Genomic DNA, 26,096 nt, shown 5'->3' on the forward strand with positions numbered 1-26,096 from the left:
CACTGAGGCTGTTCTCAGTCCCTCCAGAGCTGGGAAATGTCACAGCCCAGGCCAGGCCTGGTGGGACACAGATGTGAGCTCCCAGTGCTCCTCTGGGCTTTCAGTCCAGAGCAGGTTCGAACAATTCTAAGAAAAAGGAGAAAAAAAAACCAAAAACCCACAGTCCAGGGAGTTTCTCTGCCTCAGCTAGCCAGGAAAACTAACCAAGAGCAAAGGAGAGTTCTCTCCTGCTGCCCACTGCAGACAACACAGTCTGTGTGAAGGGTGCAGGGGAGCAAGTGCAGTCTCTGATAACAAACTCTGCACCTCTTCTCTCTCCCTTCACTCCTGGAACCAGCCTTAAAGCTGCAGAACTCAATATCCAACACCAACAGAACAGACAATTGGGGATACAAGCATCATAAAGTCACCTCAGGACAAATGCAGATTGCAAAAAGTAGTTTCACTGCTTGCCTTGCTTTATGGTCACAGGTCAGGAACCAGACCATATGCTTCAAAGCACATGTATTTACTGACATAGTTTTTCTCAGTGGCACCCCCACCATCGTTGTATGTGCATTGTTTTCTTTTTTTTTTTTTGTTGGGACCATTATGGTCTTTCAGAATGGTGTTATTTTAAAGTTAGTTTAGAGTAAGAAGACCCAGATCTCGTAAGAAGTTGGGATCACTATTGTATCAAAAATGTGATAATATCAGTATCCATAGTATTAATATTTGCATTAATGTGTTGTGCATGAGAATGTGCTGTGAATGAGAAGATAAAAGGATAGAGTACTAGGTGTTTCAGTTACCCCAGTGGTAAAAGCAAGGTAATTTTCAGTGTAATTAGGTGTCCAGTTAGCTAAGTAACATCACAAAAATCTTGTCATTTCAGAATTTTTGAGTCAAGTATCTAAAATTGTTTGACACTTTCCTCCCCTCCTGGCCCAATTAAACTGTGAGGTATCAAACAATAAGTCAAGTTTGGATGAGTCAACATCACTAAGAGAAGGGACTAGAGTGGCTAACAGCTGAATCATTAAAAAAATTATTTAAAGAATAATAAGAAAAAAATAGAAAAAGCGTAGCAAAAGGACGTTACATCATGTAGGCAAACCTATATTTGCATAAAATATGGTCAGATAACCAGGGGAAAAAATTATTTCTGTATAGTAGTGATGTAATGCTGTTTGTTTTTCACATTAATATTGTTCCACAGGTGGTGTAGGTCTCTGTGCATGCCTGAATTACTGAACCCAGCTCTTAAGCAAAATATACCTCCTTAATTATGCCTACTGTGTATGTATGAATTTTGGAAAATTCTGGTTTTTCTCAGTATTTTCCTAACAGCACTTACTGTATAAACCATATTCTTCCCATCATATGTGAAACAGCTATATCACATGTACTTTATTTTTCGCTTAGTCATTGTACTATAAGGTGAAATTCTATCTGTACTTCTCTAGTTGCTTCCAATTCACTCTATTTTTTTGTCAACGCCATGTTTAATGTGGCTTCTTTTTCTTTTTCCCACTTAGAATCTTTTACGGAAGTTGGTGCAGATTTCCATGCTAGAATACCAGTGGTGGTGTGCAGAGAAAAGCAAAGGTCTCGGTTGTCACTTTGTGTGTTCTAATAGTATATAGCAATGTAAATTATATTACCACCCGATAAATGACGTTTCTGTACTAAATTATTACAGTTCCATGGATCTTGAAACACAAACTAACACTCATGGGCAAGTCATTCCTAGCCTAGAATAAGAGGGTAAGGGTTGTTCTGTCCTCAGCTGTGTATTTCCCAACCCCTTCAACCATTATGGCTTCCAGCATGTACCCTTACCCTTCCATTTGGGATTATCGCTTAAGCAGAAATTTTCATTTCTTACAGGTAGTGTACATACTGTATTAAATTAAAGATTTCTGTAAGGATAAGAACAGTTTGCTTAGCTTTGCTGGTATTTTGAGAACAAGTGAAAAATATTTTATTTTGCCCATTTGATGACTATCAATTAAGATTCATGAAACATTCTATAAACAGCTACTGATAAAAATATTACCATTTATTTTCTGCTACCTTGATTTTTTCAGTGTTTAAAAATATTTTATGTTGTGTGAAAACAGCATAGAAACTATTTGATGGTGGGTGTGGTGTGGGAAGACATTTTTGTTACATGAAGGAAATTAATACTGTAACTTTTTCAATTCAGTAAACTAATATTAGAAAAGATACTTAAATTTGAATTTTATCTTAAAACACTTGTATGGAAAATTATAATGCATATATTCTCAACCTAACCATAAATCAAATTAGTATTGCATGCTGATTTTCATGCAGAGATGCTGTCTTTGAGAGGCTGTCAAGTCTTTCCTTACAGCCTTCTGCTACACTGTGCTGTGAGGTGTTATCTGACCTATGAGTGTTCTTACAAAACTTTAAGATATTTCATTTCTTTTTGGATTTTAGTGGCCTTATTTGTAAAGTGAGTGCGGGGAATGAGAATGCTTGTCTGACAACAAACCATTTGGCTACACTTGGAAAGCTGGAACCTACTATTGTACCTTTAGTGATTGCCTTCAGGTATTGGGCAAAGGTGAGTAATTTGTATTCCCTTATCTGTGAATAAATATTGAATGAACTTTGATATTATGCCTGTAGTTATGGTTTAGAAAATGTTTGGTTTAGAAAACGTTTGTTGAAACAGTCTTTGGAGCGATGTAAGTTTTTATAAATTGTAAATGTTATAAATTATGTAATTATCATTTTGTGTGATAATATTCCACTGCATTTCAAAAGTGGAATTTTAAGCTTCATTCAGTGGCATGCAGACTGTAAGTATCCTGCTATTGCCAAACTAGTCAGAGAAATTTTTGACTTGTCCTTACAAATGCAAAAGTTTCTATGCAAAAGAAACTATCATTTTTTGCAAAGGTGCTGTATGCAGTCTGTTTTGCCAGACTGCATCCTATGGCTCTTACACTGAAAACATTATGGTACTATGGTAGTAACTGCACTCAGTATGCAGTCCTGGAGAACAAATTGCATCTGGTAAGAACTCAAAGATATCTGAGTTTCTGTAGTATTCAGTGTGACTGACTTCTGAACAGTAATTAAAAAAAAACGTTTTTCATAGTATCACTTGACACTTTAATGACTGCATAACTTGTTTTTACAGTTGTGCTGTGTTGATCGTCCGGAAGAGGGAGGCTTGTCACCTTATGTGTTCGCTTTAATGGTTATTTTCTTTCTACAACAGAGGAAAGAGCCTTTTCTGCCTGTCTACTTGGGATCATGGGTATGTGTAATAATACACTGAATAGTATAAATGAGAAGAACAGTTGCCTGTGGTGCTATATAATCTGACCAAGCCATAAGCAAGCCATGTCTGCAGGAATTAAGAATGTGAATTCACATGTGAATTCATCATCATTCAATGACTACACTTTAGCATTCTTAGCTGTAAGGTTGCATGACGCAATCCTAGCCATTGAAGTAAGGGCTCTGTTGCCCCTTCTGTGAATAAAGAGAGCTGGGCATTGAATAATGCATTTTGCAACAATTTACTTCCTCATTTTTTTCAGCCTTGTCTCCAGACTGTTGAGAACTCAATCCACATAGCTGCATCCCAAAACAACTTGGAATTTGCCATCTAATTCTCCAAAACATAGACAGTGGCTGGGGAGTACACTGGTGTAATACCATCTGAAGGAATCACATTAGGAATTTAGAGCATGTGTTTCTTCAGTTTAGAAACTGAAATGCATCTTGATGTCAGGAGTTGTACTATGAATGCCAATCCAGAATCCAATTCTCCAAGACACCATTTATGTATTATTTTCATGGTACCCATTTTTGTACTTAGTCTCTTGTTATGTTTAGCACATGAGTTCCAGTTTGTGCAACTAACAAGAACCTTTCAGTTAACAATTTTCACTACTGTGTTCCTGACTCTTTTGAAAGCATATGCACTTTCTGAACTGGATAAGAGAAATGTCCTGTTTTATATAGCTGTAAGATTGAAAGATACATATTTAGGGTTGTCTAATGTGCGAATAAAAGGTTTCATGACACAGAATTACAGAATTTTCTGGGCAGTCGGTTTCAGTGTTTGGTTGCCCTCACAGTACACCTACACAAGTTCTTCCTTATATTCAGGTGGAACTTCCTGCATGAATTTCTGCCCGTTGCCTCTGGTCATATTGCTCCGCACAACCTGTATCCATCCTCTTGACACCTTCTCTTCAGATACTTAGTGATGAAGTCTTCTCTCAGTTACCTCTTCTAAAGGGTGAACAAGCCCAGCTGAGGAAGTGAGGTGCTCCAGACCTTTAGTTATCTTTGTAGCCCTTTGCTGTACACACTTCAGGAACTCCATGGCCCTCTTGTCCTGAGGAGCCCAGAACTGGACACAGCACTCCAGATGTCCCTCACCAGAGCTGACTAGAGGGCCAGGATCACTTGCCTTGTCCTGCTGGCAATGCTTTTCTTAATGCACCCTGAAACACCACTGGCCTTCTTGGCAACCAGGGCATGTTGCTGGCTCATGGACAGCTTGTGTTCCACCAGGACCCCAGGTCCTCCACAAAGCTGCTTTCCAGCAGATCAGCCTCAGCCTGGGCTTATTCCTCCCCAGTGCACGATCCTGCTTTTGCCTTGGGTGAATTTTAGACAGATCTTTTCTGCCCATCTCTCCGTCCTATCAAGGCTACACTCTGGGGGTATCAGCCACTGCTCCCTGCCTTGTGTCATCAGTGTCCTGCTGAGGAGGCATCTGTCTCTGTCCAAATCACTGAGGAGCAAATCAAGCAATGCTGGGCCTAGTATTGACCCTGGGGGGAGACCACTTGTGAAAGACCTGCGTTTAGATCCTGTATCACTGATTAGAACCCTCTGGGATCTGCCATTCATCTGGTTTTCAGCCCACCTCAGTGTCCATATTTCCTTCCAAGAGCACTGAGCTCTTGAGAGTTTTTTGTAGAGAAGTATGGGGAAAAGAGAAAAAGGTTGGGGCATGTTCTAGGCCTGGAACAGCTGTTTTTAGCTTTGTTCTACTATGATGTGGGGACTAAAATTTAAAGTGCACATGATATTTAACTCTGTTTCTTTTTTTATTTCTGCTAGATTGGAGGATTCTCATTAAACAAATTAACTAATTTTCATCTGAGAGAAGTCAAGAACAATGCTGTGATTTGGGAGCATAACCCCATTGATGATTCTGATTTACCACAAGAAACTTCCCCTAGAAGGGGCAAGGTCTGGATTTTTAAATTTGTTTTTGTAGTAGTCTAGCAGACATTGCTGTTCTCAAAACAGAACAATCTTCTAGTTCAGGTTTGTGTTTATGTTTCCAAACCATGAGCTGAACTAAGAGATTGCACAACTGCTTGCTTCAAGGTCTGTTGTGCTTAGCTCTTGGTGCTAAGGAGCCGGCAGGAAAATAGATAAGATTTCAGACTTTTTTATAAGACCCTGAATTGTGATCTGTTGGGGAGAATATGGTTTATGGAGCTGAAGCCGTTTTATCTTGGAATTAGATTAAGCATATGAAAAATATTTTCTATTTGCCTTGAACTATTCTTGAAAATTACTTCTTTTACAACAACTTTGTAAGAAGCAGTGTCGCTGCATGACTGCATGTTGAGAGAGTTAACAATTCAGCCTAGACTTGGCTGAAAAATGGGCTGTATAATCCATTGTGTCCTGTGAGATGAGATGCGCTTCTTTGTTTGAAATGTATAAATTGCATCATAAACACTTAAAGAAGCAATTGCTATTAAGCATTGATGCTACTCTTTACCATTGCTGCATTCTTTCATTTTGAAGTTTTATACTATATCTTCCAACTTTTCAATCGCAGTTTTTATTGCAATTGCAGGAGACGAGAACCAATGATAAATTCTGCGACACTAGATTACAGATGAAATAAAAGAAGTATAACAGTTAAACAGTTAAATGCCTCTGCACTAAATATTATTTAAGGTTTTCTTCTGTAATTGACAGGTTCCGTTAGTGTTTGATTTAGGTCAGCAGTGTTCAGCACCTGTTGGTCAGCTCTGGCTTGAACTGCTTCGTTTCTATGCTTTGGAGTTCAGTATGGCTGATTTGGTTATTACCATACGACTCAAGGAACCAGTGTCTCGTGAATTAAAGGACTGGCCTAAAAAGCGCATTGCTGTGGAAGGTATATAAATGTCTCTCAACAAACTTCAAAGAACTGTAACTTTAATTTTTATGAGGTGCTGGTCTTGGCTATCAGTATTGTGTGTTAAAACTTAGATTTTTTTTTTTATATTGGACTGGTTATAGCAGAAATTTTTTTCCAGAAAAATCAATAAAATATTTCTATTGAGTATTATTTTAAACATTATCAGAAATAATTTTAAACTTAAAAAATGTCTTCAGCACAATTTGTAAATCTTGTGTCCTTATACAGTGTTTAAGAGTGACTAGCAGTTCAGACTCTGTAAGGATGTAAGTGTAATTTTTTTTTTAGAAGTTAACTCTTTCACTGCTGGCTCACTTCTTCTTTCTACTAGACCCATATTCAGTCAAAAGGAATGTGGCAAGAACTCTGAACAGCCAGCTAGTGTATGAGTATATTCTTCACTGTCTGAGAGCAACTTATAAGTATTTTGCCTTGCCTCACAAAAGAAGTGCAAAATGGAGCAAAATGCCCACTTCAAATGAAAGTGAGGAGAAATCCCAGATGCTGGACCATGAAAAAGATGCTATAAAGCATGAAGATTCTGATTTGCAAAACTTGGATGCTAGAAACACAGCCACAGTAGAAGATTGCATAATAGAGAATACATGTATGCCCAAGGAACATAAAATTGGTCCTTCAAAACTGTGTGATGCCTCAGAAAGTTTCACAGAAGAATTGGCTGATGATATAAGTCATCTGGGAATTACCCATGAAGACTCAGACTGTATAATTGAGGAAATTATTTCTGGAGATAATGAGGATTTTAAACCTAGCTGTGAAGAGACAGAGAGTGAAAATGAAGATGAGGAAGAGGAGGAAGAGGAAGAACATGAACAACAAAAAAGACAATGGAATAGTATTTTGGCTGCTGAGCAGGCTATTGATGAAGACAGTGACAGTGGAGAGCTCCCTGCTATGGTGAATGAGCACAACATAGAGACATGTAGTACTTCAGACTTCGAAGGTTTTCAACACACTGCACTTACAGAGAGTGATGAGTTTGGCTTGGAGTGTCATGGTATAACAGATAACAAGATTGACATTGATGAGGATAGTAGTACTGAAGATACTGATGAACTGGATGAATCCCCACAAAAATTCCTACGTTCAGCACAGAGTCAGGTATCCCAAATGATTAACACAGATGATGAGGAGGAAGAAGAGGAAGCACCAAGTCTTCTAAATCAGAGAGAATGCAGTGTTACCATTAGACCTGGAGGTGAACTAGATAACACGTGTACTGGATCTGGAGATGATGATGCACTGTCAGAGGAAGATGATGATTTTTCCATCCCCAGTAAATATGAAAACAAACATTTCAAAGAAATTGTAGATGCACCTGTGAGGATCAGTTTGAGTCAAGAATATCTTACTGGGAAGGGAAGCCACTCTGAAGATACTGCAGCAGTTGAACAGAGCTTAGAATCTGAACTTTTTTATCAGTTCAGTAAACAAGCATTTACAAAGGGCAAGGTAAGCAAGCTGTATCAGAACATAAACATATTGCTTATGTTCTGTTGGAAATTTATATGAAAGTGTTGCTCAAATTCATTAAAGTACTATAGTTTTTAAAACCAATCTTGCTTTTTGTTCATGCAGTCTCCTACAGTAGTGTGTAGCTTGTGCAAACGGGAAGGTCATTTAAAGAATGATTGTCCAGAAGACTTCAAGAAAATTGAACTTGAACCACTGCCACCCCTGCCACCCAAGTTTTCAATTATTCTAGATCAAGTTTGTGTCCAGTGTTACTGTAAGTTGTTTCCTTTGAATATTGTTGTGCCGTTGACAAAGAATCAGAAAAAAAAATTAATACCCACAGACTAGCGGGGTTATAAGGTGACAGTGTATTTGCTACAGTGCTGCCAACTCTTACATACAATTCTACAATTTGGCTTACTGGAAATGGCTCTCTAATACAACTACTGAGTAGTTTGTATCTAGAGAGCTAGAAAGTGTTTGTATTTTGTCTTCTACCTGAGTGGTGGGAAAGGAAAATACGTTTTCTGAGAGTCTAACTTTGGGTGCTTTTATATTTGTCTGATTTGAATTATGTTAACTGTTCCTTAACTTGTAGTTGTCCAAAAAAAAGACTTGAGTATTCTAGGAAAAAATAGTGTCAAAATATAGCTTTGTAACATTTCTCCACTTTTGTTCTTTTCAGAGTGACCCAACTTTCCTCCTTTCTCTCTCGCCATTTCTGACCAGACAAAATGCATTATTTGTCTAATTAATGTTTTTCTTTGAACAGGTATTTCTCTTCTACTTCATCCTTGCTTTCTTTCCTTCACATGTGAATTTACTCTTTCTTTTTCTCTTTCCCTTCCCCTGCCCCACTGTAAACCCCTCTCTATTTTCACTCGCGTCTTTGCTCTTTCTAAAGAGCAGTTGCCTAAATAGTTGTCTTTTTTTCTTCTTTTGTTTTCTAGATGATTTTGCTCCAAATATAGTAGAAGATTACGCTCGGGAACATATAAGACAAAGCTTGGAAATCTTCATTAGACAGGATTTCCCAGGTAATCAGGCTATTCTGACTTCATATTTATATTTTGATTGTTCATCCTTGGATGTTTTCCAAGAAAACATAATTTCAGTCTAATAAACACTTTTGTTTTGAATATTTAACCTGTGTTGTTGCTCAGCATTGCAATGCTTCATTAATTTTTATTCTAAGTCTTTTAAGGCTTTTGTAAATTTGAGATTTTTTAAATTTATTCATATATAGCAGACATTAGTAGGAAGGAGCAATGCCAAGTTAAGGAAGAAATAATCAAAACAGAAGTGGAATAGTTTCACATTTGTTATTTTCACTTTATTTATTAATCAAACTTATTTTTGTAACTGTTCTTACAAACAAGTTTTTTTGTAGTACTTCCCACTGAAACTTACTGGGCTTGGAATATTTTAAAATATAGGCACAACATCTGGCCTGTTCACAGAACCTAGGCATTTGGTATTTTTTGCCCTTTGTTTCTGGAGTTCTTAACTGTAACACCTAGACTTCAATTCATGGTCTTTTAAAATTAGAAAAAGTTTTTTTTTGTTTTTTTGGCTGGAGCCAGGTATATCCCTTACCCTGAGAATCTCTGTATAAAGCATTTTTCAGTCACATGTCACATTGAACCTACATGCTGATGATTTAGTTACTGGGAAACTTAACTTGTTTCTGGATTTGTCAGACTGCTTATTTGAATCAATAGTAGTAGAGTTTCTTTTCTCACAAGCGAAGTTGATCAGAAAGTTTTCGTTTACCACAGAAATACAATAATGTTTTCATGCCTATATTAGAAGACATGCAGTGGTCTGCAGCTACATACAGTTTGAGATTCTGTGTTGTATATAATTTGATATTTTGTTGATACATGGCTGTAATACTGTACCTTACAGGAACCAAGCTGGATTTGTTTGGCTCCTCAAAAAATGGCTTTGGCTTCAAGCAAAGTGATCTTGATATCTGTATGACAATAGATGGTCTGGAAACTGCTGAGGTAGATTAATAAGATTTTGGTTTTATGGTTAAATAAATACAAAATTTTCTTATATTGTATATCTAGCATAATAAATTCATTATTTTATACAAACTTTTAATATTAGAAGAAAATACTAATCTACCACTAAGGCAGATTATTTCAGGGGTGTTTGCTGTTGCCCTAGGCATAAGTCTAAGAATGAAGTAGCCAGTTTTCTCCTGAATTCTGCATTTCTAGCTTTATTTGTGCAGATAAGTAACATTATTAATTGCATAAACCACTGGGAATGGGAAACAATGCAGGAGCATAAATCAGTCTGCTTTCATGCCTGATAATCAGCTTTAAAAAAGTGTATTATATTATCAACTGTTGATTTTACATATGCTATTTTGAAACAATTTCATGTATAGCATGAAACATTTGATTATACAGCTTTAAGCTTAATGGCACATAATAAAAGATTTGTCTAAAGTATTTGCAGCAGATAGATCTTTCAGCTTTTTTTCTTAATGTCTCAGGGACTTGATTGCATCAGAATCATTGAAGATTTAGCGAAAGTTCTCAAGAAACAGTCAGGTAACTTTCTGAAAAATTAAAATGCACGATTCTGGTTTTGTTACTTCATTTGCTATAGTGACAGTGTTCTGGGGCACTGTAGATGAAAATTATTAAGATACAACTAACATAAAAGAGCTTATGTTAGTAAGAGTGAGGTTGAATATTGTGAACATTTGGATTTATTTTTGTTTGTATATGTAGGTGTTCAAGGTTATGATGTTATTGGACCACATCTGATCTGGACAGATAGTGTATTTGTCACTTACATGCCTAAGAATAACGATTTAAGACTTGAGGCGTCAGTTTAATAATTATGTACTTGTGTGTTCAGTGCATTGGAAGATGATAGTAAAAGATATTTTGATGCAAGTCTGCAATGGGAATCCTGTTTTTTCTACAAGAAATCATGAATTTTATAGTGCTCATTTTGGTGTATCTCCAATGAGTTATAATAAACTATCATCTATCTCTTAAGCTTATTTCTCTATAAATTCTATAGTCTTACTTAGCTCTTTATTTTTTGAGGGGGCTAAATGTACATTTATATGAACTATGTTTAGAACATTGATCATGGTAGACAAATTTCTAAAATCAGTGCTAAAACGTAACTGAAATACAAATTTGGTGTCAACTAAGATTTTATTTTGTGGCCTTCTGGCTACAGCTGGAAGTTATTTGATACTGTATAGGACTGTTTTGTAGCCATTCAGTAATAAAACATTTCATCCTAGGTTTAAGAAATGTCTTGCCTATAACAACTGCTAAAGTCCCAATTGTCAAATTTTTCCATGTCAGAAGTGGTCTTGAAGTAGACATCAGTTTATATAATACTCTGGTAAGGTTATCTCCTTTTTTATTTTATGTTGTGTAACAAAAAAATGAGGATCTGTTTCTTGAGACTGGAGTGATTGTTTGGATGAGGTTCAATAATCACTGCTTTCAATTACCTGGCACAGTTTTATATTTCAAAGAAACCTTTTTTGGTTTTATTTGACTATGACTGGAGTCAGCTACACAGTTGTGACTTTAGAGTTTTCACTTTCCCAAGAAAATCTATTAGTTCTTCAGTAATAGTAAGAAACAGTAATTTAAGTGTTTTAAGTCTTTCTTAAATAAGAGACAAAATATAGTAACTTCAGCTTTTTTAGCCTCCTCTTAGGATCATGGCTATTGTCTAGCTTTGAGACTGAAATAATGATTTTGAAATAATGATTCAGCTTGCCTGAACTGTAACATATAGAATGTCAAAAAAAACAACAACACAAAAAAAAACCCCACACAAAAAACAAACAAACCAAAACAATCCATGTGTTCTTGGCCAAACATTTTAAAAACAGGTTTAGTTTATTTCAGTGTTTTTAAGTTTCAAAACCCTGTTCCTTGAAACAGCAAAGGAAAGCTGATTCTTGGTGTCAATTTTGAACCTTTCTGAAGGTTTTTTTATGAGTTCAAGGGGAGTCTTGAGGAAGATACCTCAACCACCAAGTGTGGAAGTTTTCCCCTTGAAGTTATGCATCCATATGTGTCCATTGGTAGCTCTTAGAGATCCAGATTGAAATCTCTGGGTTCATGTAATTACCTTCTACCAAATATTTTGAACTGTAGGAGGAGATTAATGCTTCTTGTTTTGAAGTATTGTTCTGTAAATGCTGCTTTGTACCACTTCCACACAGATTAAGAAAGTTGATTGGCTTTTAAAAGAGCAGGTGATAATCTCACTGAATGCTCATTTTCTCAATATATATCCCTACTATAAGGGCTTCCAATATGCATTTCTTGGGGACACAACTTGGAGTTTGTGTTCTTCAATTTTTCAGCTTATTTCCTTCATGACTTCAGAGCTTCTTTATTTTCTACATGATTTTCTTGTTTTGTAGGCCTTGCATAACACTAGACTTCTGTCATCATACGCAGCTATTGATCCTAGGGTAAAATATCTGTGTTACACAATGAAAGTCTTTACAAAGGTAGGTGTATTTAAGACCTTCTAGAGGCAATAGTTCCTACAGCAAGGGATGATCACCATGAAAGATAAAAATCATGTTTCTTTTTCCAGATATGTGACATTGGAGATGCATCTCGAGGTAGCCTGTCATCTTATGCATATACTCTTATGGTGCTTTATTTTCTTCAACAGAGAAATCCACCAGTCATCCCTGTACTTCAAGAGGTAAAGTATATCAGAAAGAAATTAATAACTGTACATACACAGTATTGATCAGAAGAATGTCAGTGCTGAATATGAAAGCTCTTCTAATGAGTTTTAATATTATTCTTTCAGATCTACAAAGAACCAAAAAAGCCTGAAATTTTGGTTGATGGCTGGAATGTATATTTCTTTGATAAGATAGAGGAGTTGGTGAGTAAATCAGGCTAATTGGAAATGTTACCTGTAGCTTGGCAAATGAATAGAAATTCCTTTTACAGACATTGTTCCCAGATACAGAGGTTGAATATTGTGGATTAACCCCAGCTGGCAATTGAGCACCACACAGCCACTATCTCATTCCACCCACCCCCTCCAAGGTGGTGTCCTGGTTTGAAAGACAGGTGTTTGCTAAGGAAAGCAGAAGCCTCCCTTTGAACTGAAAAATGTGATCCTTCCTTCCTACAGATTATTATAATTTTGGAATTAAGAGAGCTCTCAGGCAAAGATATGGGGGTAGGAATAACAGTTCTTTACTAGTATATCTAACAAGACAAACAAGAACAACAACAGCTATGAAATTACCCACAAACGGAACAGTAACTCAGTCCCAGTGTTTTTTGGCTGCAGGCACCTTTTCCCTGAGCTGCAGTTCCCGGTGCTGGGGGCGGGCGGGTCCCGCAGAGCTGCAGGAGGGCTGGGGGTGATGGCAGAGCTGTCCCAGGGGGAGAGAGAGATGGAGAGAGAGCCCTCTGCTCACGGTGTGGGTCCTGGTGCTCAGCAGAGTGCTGGATGGTGGCAGGTTAAAGTGAGAAGGCAGCAGGGCAGGGTCCGACAGCAGTGAGGATGGTTCCCAGTGCTGGGATGGCAGGGATGGGACAGAGGCAGCGATTATCCTTCTTGTCCGAACTCCGTGGGGGAAATGGGGCGAGGCCCAGCCTTCTGCTTCCTCTTCTGGATGTTTGAATCTCTTGGGGTTTCCCTCTTCTCTCTCTCCTCCCCCCCCTTGTCACCAGGGCCCAGTCAACAGGTATCTTAGCATGACAATGGGGAAAATTCCACAGAGGGAAAAGGGAAAGAACCAACCCCCGACAGGTGGGAAGGCTAATTTAAAAAAAAAGTAAAATTTGTAGGTTGAAATAAAAACACTTTATTAATTGAAATAAAATAAAATAATAATGCTCATACTTTTAATTGCAACAATTATGATAATAATAATAATAGTAGTAGCACTAGTAACAGTAATTATATTAATTAGAGAGAGAGGACTAAAACCCAAGAGAAACAAGAAGTGCCCAATACAACTGCTCAGCAGCTGCTGAGTGATGCTGAGGAATGGCCCTCAGCAGCAGTTAGTACCTCTGGCCAGTTCCCCCCCAGTTTGTCTACTGGGCATAACATTCCATGCCCAGTTTGGCCAGTTTGGGTCAGCTGTCCTGGTAGTGCTCCCACCTGGCTTTTTGTGCACCTGCTGGCTGGCAGAGCATGGGAAACTGAAAAGTCCTTGTCTTAGGATGGGTATTACTGAGCTGCAACTAAAATAGTAGTCAGTTATCAGCATTACCAATATTATTCTTACACTAAATACACAATACAAATTTTACCACCTACTAAGAATAAAATTAATTCTATCCAGAACAAATACAGGAATGGAAGTGAAGTAGTTCCTGTTTTGAACATCCCATTTTTGTGTTGTAAAGCTTTTAGAATATGGTTGCTTGTACTTCGTCTATGAAAAAATAAACTCCAAAATCTGAAAAAATAGATCCAAAAATTATTTTAGGATGTTACGGATGATTAATTGTTCTTTGTCTCTCTGGGTAAAGATAACTGCTACCAACTGTATATCTGGTCATATCTGGTTAATTCCATTGAATATTTTTGTTTTATAAAGACTCATAAAGTGAATTAATAAATTCTTTCTTAAGAGGCAAAACCTAGTGCCAGAAGTTCTATTAATTGTCCACTTCTGTTGTTAACAGATTAAAAAATATACCATTGAGAACCAGTATTGGATTATCAATGTAAATTTTGAAGGAAAAAATTCTAGTAAAACTCCGTTGTTTTTCTGTGTAAAATAAATGATGGAAATATATTATGGAAATCATGAAAATCACTCTCCTTAATGTAAATACTGGTTGTAACAATATTTTTGTTGTTTCAGTCAGTTGTTTGGCCAGACTATGGGAAAAACACTGAATCTGCTGGGCAGCTGTGGCTGGGACTTCTCCGATTCTACACGGAAGAATTTGATTTTAAAGAGCATGTCATCTGCATCAGGAGAAAAAATCTGCTTACAACTTTCAAGAAGCAGTGGACCTCCAAATATATTGTAATTGAAGGTAAAGGCATATGAAGTACAGGAATATGCAGAACTTCTTTACCATGAAAATTTTGCTTTTTCACAAATCTGATTTATTTTTCTATTGCTAGATTATAAATTGTTAAATGCTCATGTTTTCAAACCATCACAAAATTGCCATTGAGTTTCAGTAGTGCTAAACATTATTCTTAAGGTTTTTTTCTGGCTACTGAAACGAAGTTGTAAAACAAACTTCACACTTTTCATTATGGAGTAAATGGCAGGAACATAGATTTAACAAAGTCCTTTAGCGAAGAAATTAGCTATAATGCAGTTGAAGTGTTCTCAAAAATACTAGGTTTAGCTGAGCCCATATTGACTTAAACAATTGAACTCTGTGTATGATTACACTGTTTAGTATCACTGATCTCTGATGGAGAAAATGCAGTGGCATATTTTAGAAATAATCTGTAAATTGTTTTCTGACCCATTTCATTTTCATTGAAAGAATTTCTACTCTTTTGTCTACACATTGAGGAATGTCTGTCATGTTTTTTTTCTACAGATCCCTTTGATTTGAACCACAATCTTGGAGCTGGATTGTCAAGAAAAAGTAAGTCTTCTGTTAACAACTTAAGTTACAAAGTGAAGGTCTTGTCTTGGATATTATTTTACAATCTAGTTTGATATTTAAATTGATTTCAGTTTGGGGTTTTTTTTTCTTCCACAGTGACAAATTTTATAATGAAGGCTTTTATCAATGGCAGAAGGGTATTTGGTACCCCCATAAAAATATTTCCTAAAGAATACCCATCAAAAATGGTAAGTTCTTTCTAAGAGAAGTATGCGTGTGCTCTTCTGCATATAACTTAGCCTTTACAGGACTATGGTTACATTCACTATAAGCTCTTTGTCTTTAATTCCCACACTACTCTCAAAATCTTCATGGGAGTTACTGCTGAGCACTGTTTTAATATCACCTGCACATAAGATATTTTGTATGCAGACTAGTAGTCAAGTCAGAGTTTCATTATACAGATTTGTCTATGTTAATCTGAATCAAAACCAACTTAGTATTCCTAAAGCTGCAGTTTTATAACAGGGTATGCAGACCTGGTGGTGAGTAGGTGGCCTGTCAAAGGTTAGTGGCCATTAGTTCATTAGGTCGTTCAGGGTTCAGGTGCAGACGGCAAGTTTGTTCTTTTCTGTAACTTTTCTGCTGTTTTAACACTTTTGTATCTGTCTTGACTTCTAAGTGTTTGGATTTTCATTTTGAATATAAGATTTCTTCTACAGGAGTACTTTTTTGATCCTGAGGTACTAACGGAAGGAGAATTGGCACCAAATGACAGATGCTGCAGAACTTGTGGTAAAATTGGCCATTTCATGAAAGATTGTCCCATGAGACGAAAGTGAGTATAGTATTGGTATCTGTGTGTAGCTCTTTTCCTTAGGTTTGTTTAGGAAAGGTTAGGATAGTAATGCTAAGCAAATTTGTACCTGCTGCAGATTGTTTGGTGAGCCTGAACTAAACTTAAAACGTATCAGCATCTCTTTTGGCACTGGTGGATAGTGTTGCTGCAGAACTGCTAAAGTATCAGTGCTGACTCTCCACTTTGTTATATTGGAAAGGAGTAGTCACAGAGAATCTAAGTACTCAGCTGAGCGGAAAAACTGTGCGCTTGAAAAGCACTCATGGATGCATATTATATTTTTATTCATTTAATAACTTCTACTACCAGAATTTTGCTGGTCCTAGCAAGATGTGATTTTGTCAAGTTCACAGAATCATGCAATTCCTATCAAAAGCAAAGCAAGAATGTCACAGCATTATTTTTCATAAGCACACTTGTATGAAGACAGTGTCCTGTTTTACATCCAAGAGAGTGCTTCCTGTCCCTGAGTACCCATGTCCAATATTCAGTGACTCTCTTCTGGCAACAAATGAATGGTCAAATGGCTTTTGCTGCTCTTCCTCTTACCAAATGTCTAAACTTAAAACTCATCCTTTAATTTTCATTTTAGTTAAAACAAAGCTCTTTAAAAAATTTATGTCTAAAAAATAGTGAAATCTTGAAAACCTTTATGCTCACTTGTAAGGTGGGTGGAAAAATCTAGCCACTGTTTAGAAACTGTTTATGTTGAAAGACGTCATTCAAAACAATTTGTATTTTCCTGTAACTAAGTAAAAAAAAGCAACCAACATTATGTTGGATGAAGTGGCTGTTCCACTACATATTAGAGATTTGTGAACTTATATTGTTTATTCTGTTAATTTAGAAATTTACTCAGCTTTAGCAATTGCAAGCACAGTAGCTGATGGTAGTTTGAAATTAAAGGATTCTGAAGGTGGTGTGAAAGTTCCCTCAAGGTCCAGACTGCTGTCTTACATCTGTGGATTTTTAATACTGCATTCTGAAGTGAAACACCAGTTCATTGCATCTACTCAGTTATGTTCTATACAGCATTAGAGGAAAGGTAAATGGGACTGTGCATCTAAGAACAGAAATGCCCTTTGGGGTAAAACCACTGATACACTTAAGTCCTCAAATATTATTATTTGTTTCAATATTCTTTATTTCAATAAATGTTCAGCCATTTATTGCAGAAGAGATTGCTGTCTTTGAAGGGCAAATTAATTATTTTCTGTAGTCTCCACTCATGCATTCCCTGAGCATCTGCAGTTGCTGTATAAGAGATGTTGGAGCACATACCTGCCCTGCTCTGGTAATGCTCATTTGTGGACTGGACTTGTTTATGATTTTGTCCTTTTTGTTTTGGTTTGGTTTATTTATTCTTCTGAACCTGATTCTCCTGGTTTCCTTAGCAGTCTTTTATGGCAACCAGTTCCATAAGTGTTCTGACTGATACGTTAAACAGTACTTTCTTGTATCTGTTTAAAGCTAATCTTAGTCGTCCAATAACTTGCTGAGTGTGCACTTAATCCATTTGCCTATGTCCCTAACAAAGATGTTAAATAATATTGGTCCCAATACAGACCCCTGAGGAACAGCACTCATCACTGGTGTTCACACAGACATCAAGATATTGACCACAATGCTTGAAGTGCAACTATACAGCAAATTCCTTACCCACTGAGTGGTCCACCTATCAAATCCATGTCTTTCCATTTTAGAGACAAGGATGTTGTGTAAGACAGTGTCAAATGCTTTGCAGCAGTCCAGGTACATGATGTCAGTCACTCTTTCCTTACCCACCATTTCTGTAACCCATTTTTATAGAAAGCGACCAGATTTGTCAGGCATGATTTGCTCTTAATGAAGGTATGTTGGCTATCACAAGTTGGCTCTCTGTTTTCCATGTGGCTTAATATAGTTTTCAGGAGAATCTGCTCCATGATCTTACCAGGCAGAGGTGAGACTGACCAGCCTATAGTTGCCCAGGTCTTCCTTTTATGCCTTTTTATTAAAGAAAAAAAGAAGCTCATCTTGAAGCTCATGCCATTCTTTCACCCTTGATTCAGTTTTGTGAAGTATTTTCCAAGTTTCTAGCTATTAGCAATGCATCCAACTTGCCAAAGGAGCCTGGTATCATCTTCAGACTTGGAGGTTTCACTCCTGTCCCCTTCTCTAGTCATGTATAAAGTTGTTTGATGAAACAAGTCTGACAGTGGTAGTGTTTCTTTCACTACTAGACCGTTAAGTCACATAGAATGTTAGAAACTTCTCTCAACAGAAGAAACTTCTAGGGTGAATATGCAGTTTCAGAAGGAAAAAACTGAGTTCTGGTTGAATTGTACAAATAAAAAAAAGCCAGAACTACAGCCCTGTTTTTTTGGTAATTTGTTAGCATTTTGCTTCGTGTTTCTTCTCTTCTATTGTCTGGAACTTGAGCAGCCAAATTTTCAGTTGTTCTTATATTTTTTGAGTTACAATTATTAGGATTTAGGACTGTATTATAATCTAATTGTAAAGTCAAATTATTAAATACATGTAACAATGTAACATCAGTGGAGCACTGTTTGGTGGGAGAGTCAAAGGAAAAGTACGACAATTTATTTATCCCACTGAAGATTTTTGTGTAAGGACAGCACGTGTGTTTTCTGTTTGTTTTTTTTATTGACTCTGTGTATGAATGCAAGGCCTCTGAATTCTGCTGCACTTTTCTGCTTCTGCAGACTAAGACGGCATCGTGATTATGAAGGTACACAAAAGTATGGAGAAATCAAGGAGAAGAGAAGCAAAGAGGACAAAGAAATACAGAATAAACCAACAGAAAAGGAGAACTTAATCAAGGAGGGAAAGTCACACCTATGTACACCTCAGAAGAGGAAACTAGCAAGGGTAATAGTGGAAACTGGAAGAGAGAAGGCTCCCAGGCAATCTGCAGAGAAATGGAAGCACCTGGAAGACAGAGACATAAGAGAAAAACGTTGTTTTATCTGTGGGAGAGAAGGTCATATTAAAAAGGAATGCCCACAGTATAAAGGAGTTGCAGGTATGAAACTAATCAAGCTGAGTAGTTTAAAATAGCACTTATGGGGAGGTTTTTTGTGTTTTTAACATGACTGACTAATAGATAATGTTTTTGCATCATGTAAATGTGTTTCTTTCTAACGTAGTCACATTTAACCATTTTCCCTTCATCCTCACCTTCCTTTCAGAAACGTGCTGTGTTCTGGGAGATTTGGCATGATTTTTCTTAGCAGATAAGATATTTGTAATAAAAAGGATATGAGTATCAAACATGTTGAAAATGCTTCCAGTGAGCTTGCCAACATTTCAAATTACAGCTTCTCTTCCAGTTCACAGTAATTGCAACAACAGCTAGTGTTATAGCTCTTCACATTACCTAAACCAGAATGATTCTATACGATCCTGAAGTCAATATGAAAAGTATACAGATTTGTTCAGATTGAATTTTATTAATAAAATAAAACAATGCTTCTGACAACTCAGCAGTTGAAGGGATACAGAAGTTAATCTTATATATCCTGACTGACAGACCTGAATGAAATACTGCTAAGGAAAAGTGTATCATTATCTAAGTCATCTTTGAAATCAGATGGATAGCTCATCATTTGTGTTACAAAGGAATATCCTTCTATGATAAAACTGAGACTTAAGACAGAACATGGTACTTGTAATTAGCTTCCAAAGTATAATTTTGTTTCTCTGTAGGTAAAACTGGATGCATTTTAATTCAGGCTGTAAAAAATTTGTTTTACAAATTATTCATGACTTGACGTCTTAAAGGAACAGATTGGAGAATTTTATATAAACATATTTTTCAAAACAAAAATATCCAAAAATAAAATGTCTGCCTTAGATCAGGAAACTCTTCATAATCAGATGCATTTAGTGGAAGAGGGTATGAGACTGTGTTAAAATACTGGAAGAGGGAGGAAAATGGTGCACGTATATTCAGAACTGTGAATGTATTTAGAAGTATTCTTACTTTGTTAGACCACTAGAAGTACTGGACGGACAGAAAAGTTGATTAAAAATTGAAGCCCTGCTTCATTCACATTCTGACCTTTTGAAGGTGTATGTCATGTCTAAACTTAACTTCTGGGCTTGTTCATCTTTGACCTTTTCTCACTAAACTTCTTTCCAGCTGTTCTGTTTGCTGTGATACTGAGTCTGCAAAGGTGGAGGGGAATATGTCTGTTCCATAGTCAGTCATATTTAGCATACATTGTATGAGAACTATGCTTAGGCTGTACAGTATATATGGCTGAAATAGTAAGTTTTGCAATAGGTATTTTTGTCTATTACCTGTATTTTGGGAATTAATATGTTTCAGTTTGAAAGAATTGCTGTAGGTTGGGCTTTGTCTTTTATTGCTTGCTTAGTGCCTGAAGTGTTTTCTCTAGTTGAATAAAGTACTATAAACAAGTGGATCAAAGCATTCAGACTTCACTCTTTGCATTGCTGCATTTTGTGAGACTACAGACACTTCACATACCACCTTATCTTCATTCATTCAAAGTTCCCTGTCTGCTGCTGATTCTGGAGGAGGATACAAAGCTTAATTTCATGTAGGTTCCAAGCTTAACATCACATTATATGAGTTTTCCATGCCATAAAATTGAGGAAAATAACAATATCATACATTCTATATTTTTCTGATTCTAGATAGAAAATATTTTGGCATTTTTCTGTCTTACGATAACTGAAATGGAAACTAGTTTCCAATTAGCAACTCCTTTTCATTACTTTTTCAGATGGCTCAAAACCAGAAATGTTGGGTGGATCCCCTTCTTTACCCACTGCTGTCAAACATCCTGGTAGATCAAATCAGGTAAACACCAAGTGTCATTTCTGTTTCATCTTTTACTTTTTACATGTTTTAAAGTCCATATAAAGTAATCAAGAAAAGCTTTACCTAAGTTTCAAGGTAAACCTTTTATGTTTTGAAATTAAATACTTCAGTTTTGTTGTTTCATTGATGTGTGTTTTTTATAGGGAGTGCTTATGCATGAAGAAAAAAAGAAAAAAAAAGGAAAAGTATTTTTGAGTCCCCAGTCAGGTTTGTATATTTTCAGTTCAATTCAGAAACTATGTCTAAAAGCCTGGCCAACAGGGCCAGGGAGGGGATTCTGCCCCCCTTCTCTGGTGAGACCTCAGTTGGAACCCTGCATCTAGCTCTGGGGTCTCTGCACAGGAAGAACATGGAACTGTTGGAGGCAGTCCAGAGGAGGGACACCAAGATGATTAGAGAGATAAAGCACCTCTCCTATGCAGAGGCTGAAAGGGTTGGGGTTGTTCAGCCTAGAGAAAAGAAGGCTTCAAGGAAGACTATTGTGGCCTTTCAGTTCTAAAAATGGGTCATTAAGAAAGGTGGGAAAAAACGTTTTAGCAGGGACTGTTGCGATAGTAAGGGGTAATGGTTTAAAACTGAAAGAGGGTCAAATTACATTAGATTAAAGAAAGAAGTTTTTTACAACAAGGATGGTGAAACACAGGTTGCCCAGAGAAGTGGTGGATGCCTCATCCCTGACAGCATCCAAGGTGAGGTTAGATGGGGATCTGAGCAGCCTGATCTAGTTAAAGACATCCTTGCCCACTGCAGGAGGGTTGGACTAAATAATATTTAGCCCAAATTGTTCTATAATTGTATGGTTCTTCATGCAATTCCCTTATAGGAAATCTGGTTAATTTGCTGAACCCCGTGGCAGCTTGAACACCAGGCTGAAGCCACTTGTATTTTTTATCTGGAAAAGTGTACACATTTTGAATTTTGTTTTGGAAGTAAAACTTGGGCAAAACAATTCTGTGCTTTTATATCACTGACTCTGGTAGATTTATTTTGCAGCAGGGTGTGGTGGAGTTGTGTCAATCTCTCCTTTTACAGCTTACATGGGGTTCTCTGATTCTTCTGTGAAAAAACATGGAATGCTTTCTTGTGTGGGTTTCTTGCAGTAACTGTCTAGAATTATACATGATAAACTAATTTAGGAGAGATTATCAAACCACATCCTTGGTCTGAGCTGCCAAAATGTAATCAAGCTAAAATTACATTTAGAAGTAGCAATGAGATTGTATTATAAAGGACCTTTATGAACTCTTTCTGAATCAGAGATGTTTTGCTTTAAATGAGTGATTAACAATGCAACTTCCTTACAGTGATTTTACACACTTATTAGCAAATACAATGAAGATTTTAAGAACTGATGCTTTTGTTTTAATTAGAATTTCTAGTACAACTCTGCAAACCTTTGAGCAGCATGGGTATATAATACACTAATCTCTCTGCAGTTGTAGGGAGACCTAATTAGTTTTCTGAAGTCTGTAGAGACTTGACTGTGCTTAAGTAGCTCAAATTAAAGTATCAGTTTTGTCAGGAAGATACATTGGATTTTTTTGTATTCACTGGAAGCCTTTTTCAAATATAAGTTTGGGAATTTTGTAACACAAAGTGGTTTGTCATTAGGTGTTTAGTTCAAAAAAATGGTGGATTTCTGTCCTTCACCAGGTAATGATCTTAAAGTTGATCTGTATGCCCTTTCATTATAGTTTGACTTGACAGTTATTTTCTCCTATCTTTTTGTTTCTGTTGGTTTATGTCTTTTTGTTTCTTTTTTTCCTTGTTTTTTCTTTTAAAAAAACCAAACCTTTAAAGCATGATGCTTTCTTCCTCCCAATTTAGGCAGCCTTTCCAATAAATACATGACTCAGGGAAAAGCCTCACAGAAGAGGACCCAGCAAGAATCATGAGGGATATTAAGCACTGATAAATTGCAACACAGATCCACTTAAAAGAAACGTCTTTGGCTAAAGCATCTGAATTCACAGGACAGCAGCATAGGCAACCTTCATCTTAAGTTCAGTGAAAATGTGGGTGTTTTATTTTGATTGCTAAACAAGCAACTGTGGATTTTAATTCAGACCCCTTCTCTTTAATAGATTGTTTGAGCATTTTAATAGAAAGCCATGATGTTTTGTATTTGTTTACTAGGTAATGCATTTAGAAAAGGGCAGGTACTAAAAATAAACTGTTTTCAGGGTTTTATTGTTCCATCTGACCATTTTAAACTGCACTAAAACTATGTGCTAGCCAAATAAATTATATTTTCTTCAAAAGTGAATCTTTTGAAGGAGCAGATGATATTTATTAATGTTAATTGTTTACTGAATCCTTGTGTAAGTGTTTGAGATGTTTGTAGACTGCTACATTTTTTTCAATTTCTCCAGAGAACTAAAAACATAGACAATAGTCATCATATGTAAAACAAACTCTGGACAAGCAGTGCCACTGAAATTTTGTGGGGTTATTTTCTGTTCTGTGATTTTCTGGGAGTTCATTTGCTGCTGTGCTTGTGTTTAAGAGGAAAGAAAGAAGGAAAGACTAGGTAACAGGTCAGTCCTGTTTTGTTGCTGCTAAGAATCTTTTTCAAGGCTTTGGGGATACAGACAAAAATGCTTTAAGAAATAGAGGTATTATATTTGGCAACTGGGGAAAAATACATGTCTGTTTTCATAGAATGTGAAGAGGATCCTTGTACCAGTCAAGAATTTACATTCACTAGTAGTATGAACTTGAGCTTTACTTGAAGTCCTTCCAGAGGTGGTAATGTACCATCTTACCTTGTTCAGAAAATAATTAGTTATGTGTTAAAATTGAAACCACTGTTAATTTATGAATCTGAAATAAATTTTAAAAAAAGTGAAAATCAGACTTAAGTTTCTGTATTTTTTTCTGAGGTTGTAGTTTCCAATATTCCTGACATAAATGTAGAATTAATGATAACTTACTATAATTATCTGGATTTAGAACAATCATGTTCAATTTTTTTTCCATATCAATCTATTTTATAGAAGTTGAAAGCTAGAATTGCCAAAGGGGTCTTAGGGAACTAGCATCCTAAGTCTTGTTTTGGTTTTCACCCATCAGAAGCCAGCTATTGATGAACTTTTAGATGTGTTGCTTTCACAAATAATTTATTCTATGTTCTTTCCTAAACACATTTTCAAGCATCTTTGTGCTTTATTTAGCTTTCTGTTCAGAATTACTTCCAATTTTGCTGGTGGGAATGAAGTGTGTAAACCTTTTCTTAATCAGGTGCATACACTGTCCATAATCATATGGAGACACATGCAGTTCTTTATTTATGCTGCCTTTTTTTATTGGAAAAAAGTGCTGTCATCATATGTCAGAGGAATTACACATGGTTTTAGTGTGTCAGGTTTCCAAAGCTGGAATATGTTTTATGCTGTGATTAGTAGGTTATTAGTGCTGAGAAACTGAGAAAGTTAACTGCATTGCAAACCTCAAAAAACTTTGTCTTAAACAGGTAAGTCAATGTCATTTAGCCATTTAACTTCTAGATCACATACATCCATTTTCCCCAATGTAATTGTTCTGGTGAGGTTTGTTTCATGGCTATATTTAGAACTGTTTCCCCATCTGTTAAAATTTTATTTAAATTTATTTATTACACAGCAATTTCCTTTATAAACATCATCACATTTTTATAAGAACTATAGAAGCGTGTAAAAATTTATCTTCTTAAAGGTAAACTATCTTAGAGTAAGTTTCCAAGGCTTGAAATAGCTGCTTAGAACAGGAGTTTTCTAGCAATGAAAGTTGCTGGTTTGTCTTCCATAATGATAACTTACCAATATTTGTTGTTACTCACTTGAATTAGTCGGATTTTAAAACTGATTTTGGCATTTATCTTCTCTGAGAGACGGCTGTTTTTCTAGCCCATGCTCAGTCTTCCATGCAAAGATTGATTCAGCAGACAGGGAGTGATGATTGGAAGCATCCTGAGGAAAGCAAAGCTCTTTGTGCCTGCATGGTAGTGTGTGAATTAGCTGCATTTGTACGTGAGCTGCCCCCCTTCAAGTGTACTGTCCTGAGCTTTCAGCCCAGTAGTGCGCTAAACTCTCCTGCCCTTTAGTTGGGATGCATGTCCAAGGTCCATGAATTATGTGTGAAAAGACACACTTTTTGTAGCTAAAGAAAGCGCAGCTTCCTTTATACACCTGCTGTCTTTATATTTGAGGTAGTAGTACTGTGCCTCAGTAAAGAGCAGTGGCATAATTATGTAAGTATAAAACACATAATGCATCTTTCTTACTACCAAGCTCTTCAGAACTACTAAGCCCAGAATCAGGGAAGTGAGGTGATGAGTCCCAAATGTGTTGTACATGGACTTCATAAACAGGGATTTAAAGTATTATCTAGCATATTTGAGGATGCTGGAATGTGGAAATGAAAGAGTACTTGTTCCCCTTCTGGCATAAACACCATTCAACTTACAAGTAATGGCATGAGTCTCCCTGTACCAAGGCTATTGGGGTTTCTTGCAAGTCAGGTTGCTGCAGCCACCAGGAGTTGGATGAACTGAGCAGCCATTCCCCAGCAGTTTTCACACTCTCCTCCCATGCTGCCTCTGCACCAGGCAGGGATCAAGGACAGCTAGGCCCTCACCACTGCACAGCCATCCTCTCACTCGGCCTCAGACCAGCATGAACCCGGAGGAAAGGGCAGGATCCTGGTGAGCAGGAGGGCAGACACAATGCATTGTCTGTGATGGATCATAGCAGTCACTGGGTCCAGGTCCTGTGTACTTTTCTCAGGGATTTGTCCAAACTGGGTAACTACACGTGGATTTTGCCTGCTAAACCAAAGCTTCCTATTGAATAGCCATTATGCATTTTAAAATGCTTGTCAGTGTGACGGTCAATAAATATTCACATTCTGTGCCTGTATTTTTTAGGTGGGAGACTATGTACCTATAGGCCTCCATTGTTCCCTGGTGTGGGAAAATGCTCAGGGGTAAAAAGATAACGGTATGGAAATTGTAGAGGAAACATAGGATTGCTACTCCCTGCATGGAATGTGGCCAGCATACCTGACTTCCCATTCACTGTACTTGCTAAAGGTGGGTGGAGTAGTATGTTGCAGCCAGGCTCTTGCAGAGGCTTGAACTTCGTGGTCTTTTGTGGCTGATAAACTGCACAGTGGCTG

General features: G+C 36.9%; 1 protein-coding gene across 2 annotated transcripts in view; it reads left to right on the forward strand.

Moving 5' to 3' along the window:
• TUT7 (terminal uridylyl transferase 7) overlaps nucleotides 1–22,904 on the forward strand; it is a 33,189-nt gene extending 10,285 nt beyond the window's left edge. Inside the window, exons 8-29 of one of the 2 annotated variants that reach the window (XM_062513670.1) lie at nucleotides 1,518–1,587; nucleotides 2,446–2,572; nucleotides 3,155–3,274; nucleotides 5,101–5,232; nucleotides 5,980–6,160; nucleotides 6,516–7,657; nucleotides 7,784–7,934; nucleotides 8,611–8,697; nucleotides 9,569–9,669; nucleotides 10,170–10,227; nucleotides 10,941–11,044; nucleotides 12,087–12,176; nucleotides 12,266–12,379; nucleotides 12,491–12,568; nucleotides 14,520–14,697; nucleotides 15,223–15,270; nucleotides 15,388–15,479; nucleotides 15,954–16,069; nucleotides 18,796–19,115; nucleotides 20,845–20,921; nucleotides 21,086–21,149; nucleotides 22,770–22,904. In XM_062513670.1, coding sequence (XP_062369654.1) covers nucleotides 1,518–1,587; nucleotides 2,446–2,572; nucleotides 3,155–3,274; nucleotides 5,101–5,232; nucleotides 5,980–6,160; nucleotides 6,516–7,657; nucleotides 7,784–7,934; nucleotides 8,611–8,697; nucleotides 9,569–9,669; nucleotides 10,170–10,227; nucleotides 10,941–11,044; nucleotides 12,087–12,176; nucleotides 12,266–12,379; nucleotides 12,491–12,568; nucleotides 14,520–14,697; nucleotides 15,223–15,270; nucleotides 15,388–15,479; nucleotides 15,954–16,069; nucleotides 18,796–19,115; nucleotides 20,845–20,921; nucleotides 21,086–21,149; nucleotides 22,770–22,837 — 3,518 coding nt within the window. In that variant the 3' untranslated portion in view covers nucleotides 22,838–22,904. Of the gene's footprint in view, nucleotides 1–1,517; nucleotides 1,588–2,445; nucleotides 2,573–3,154; nucleotides 3,275–5,100; nucleotides 5,233–5,979; nucleotides 6,161–6,515; nucleotides 7,658–7,783; nucleotides 7,935–8,610; nucleotides 8,698–9,568; nucleotides 9,670–10,169; nucleotides 10,228–10,940; nucleotides 11,045–12,086; nucleotides 12,177–12,265; nucleotides 12,380–12,490; nucleotides 12,569–14,519; nucleotides 14,698–15,222; nucleotides 15,271–15,387; nucleotides 15,480–15,953; nucleotides 16,070–18,795; nucleotides 19,116–20,844; nucleotides 20,922–21,085; nucleotides 21,278–22,769 lie in introns of those variants that run through there. The other variant, XM_062513669.1, reaches the window with a different exon arrangement.
• The last annotated feature ends 3,192 nt before the right edge of the window (nucleotides 22,905–26,096 follow it).

This window comes from Cinclus cinclus, chromosome Z, assembly GCF_963662255.1.
Source record: "Cinclus cinclus chromosome Z, bCinCin1.1, whole genome shotgun sequence".
In the NCBI taxonomy this organism is placed as follows: domain Eukaryota; kingdom Metazoa; phylum Chordata; class Aves; order Passeriformes; family Cinclidae; genus Cinclus; species Cinclus cinclus.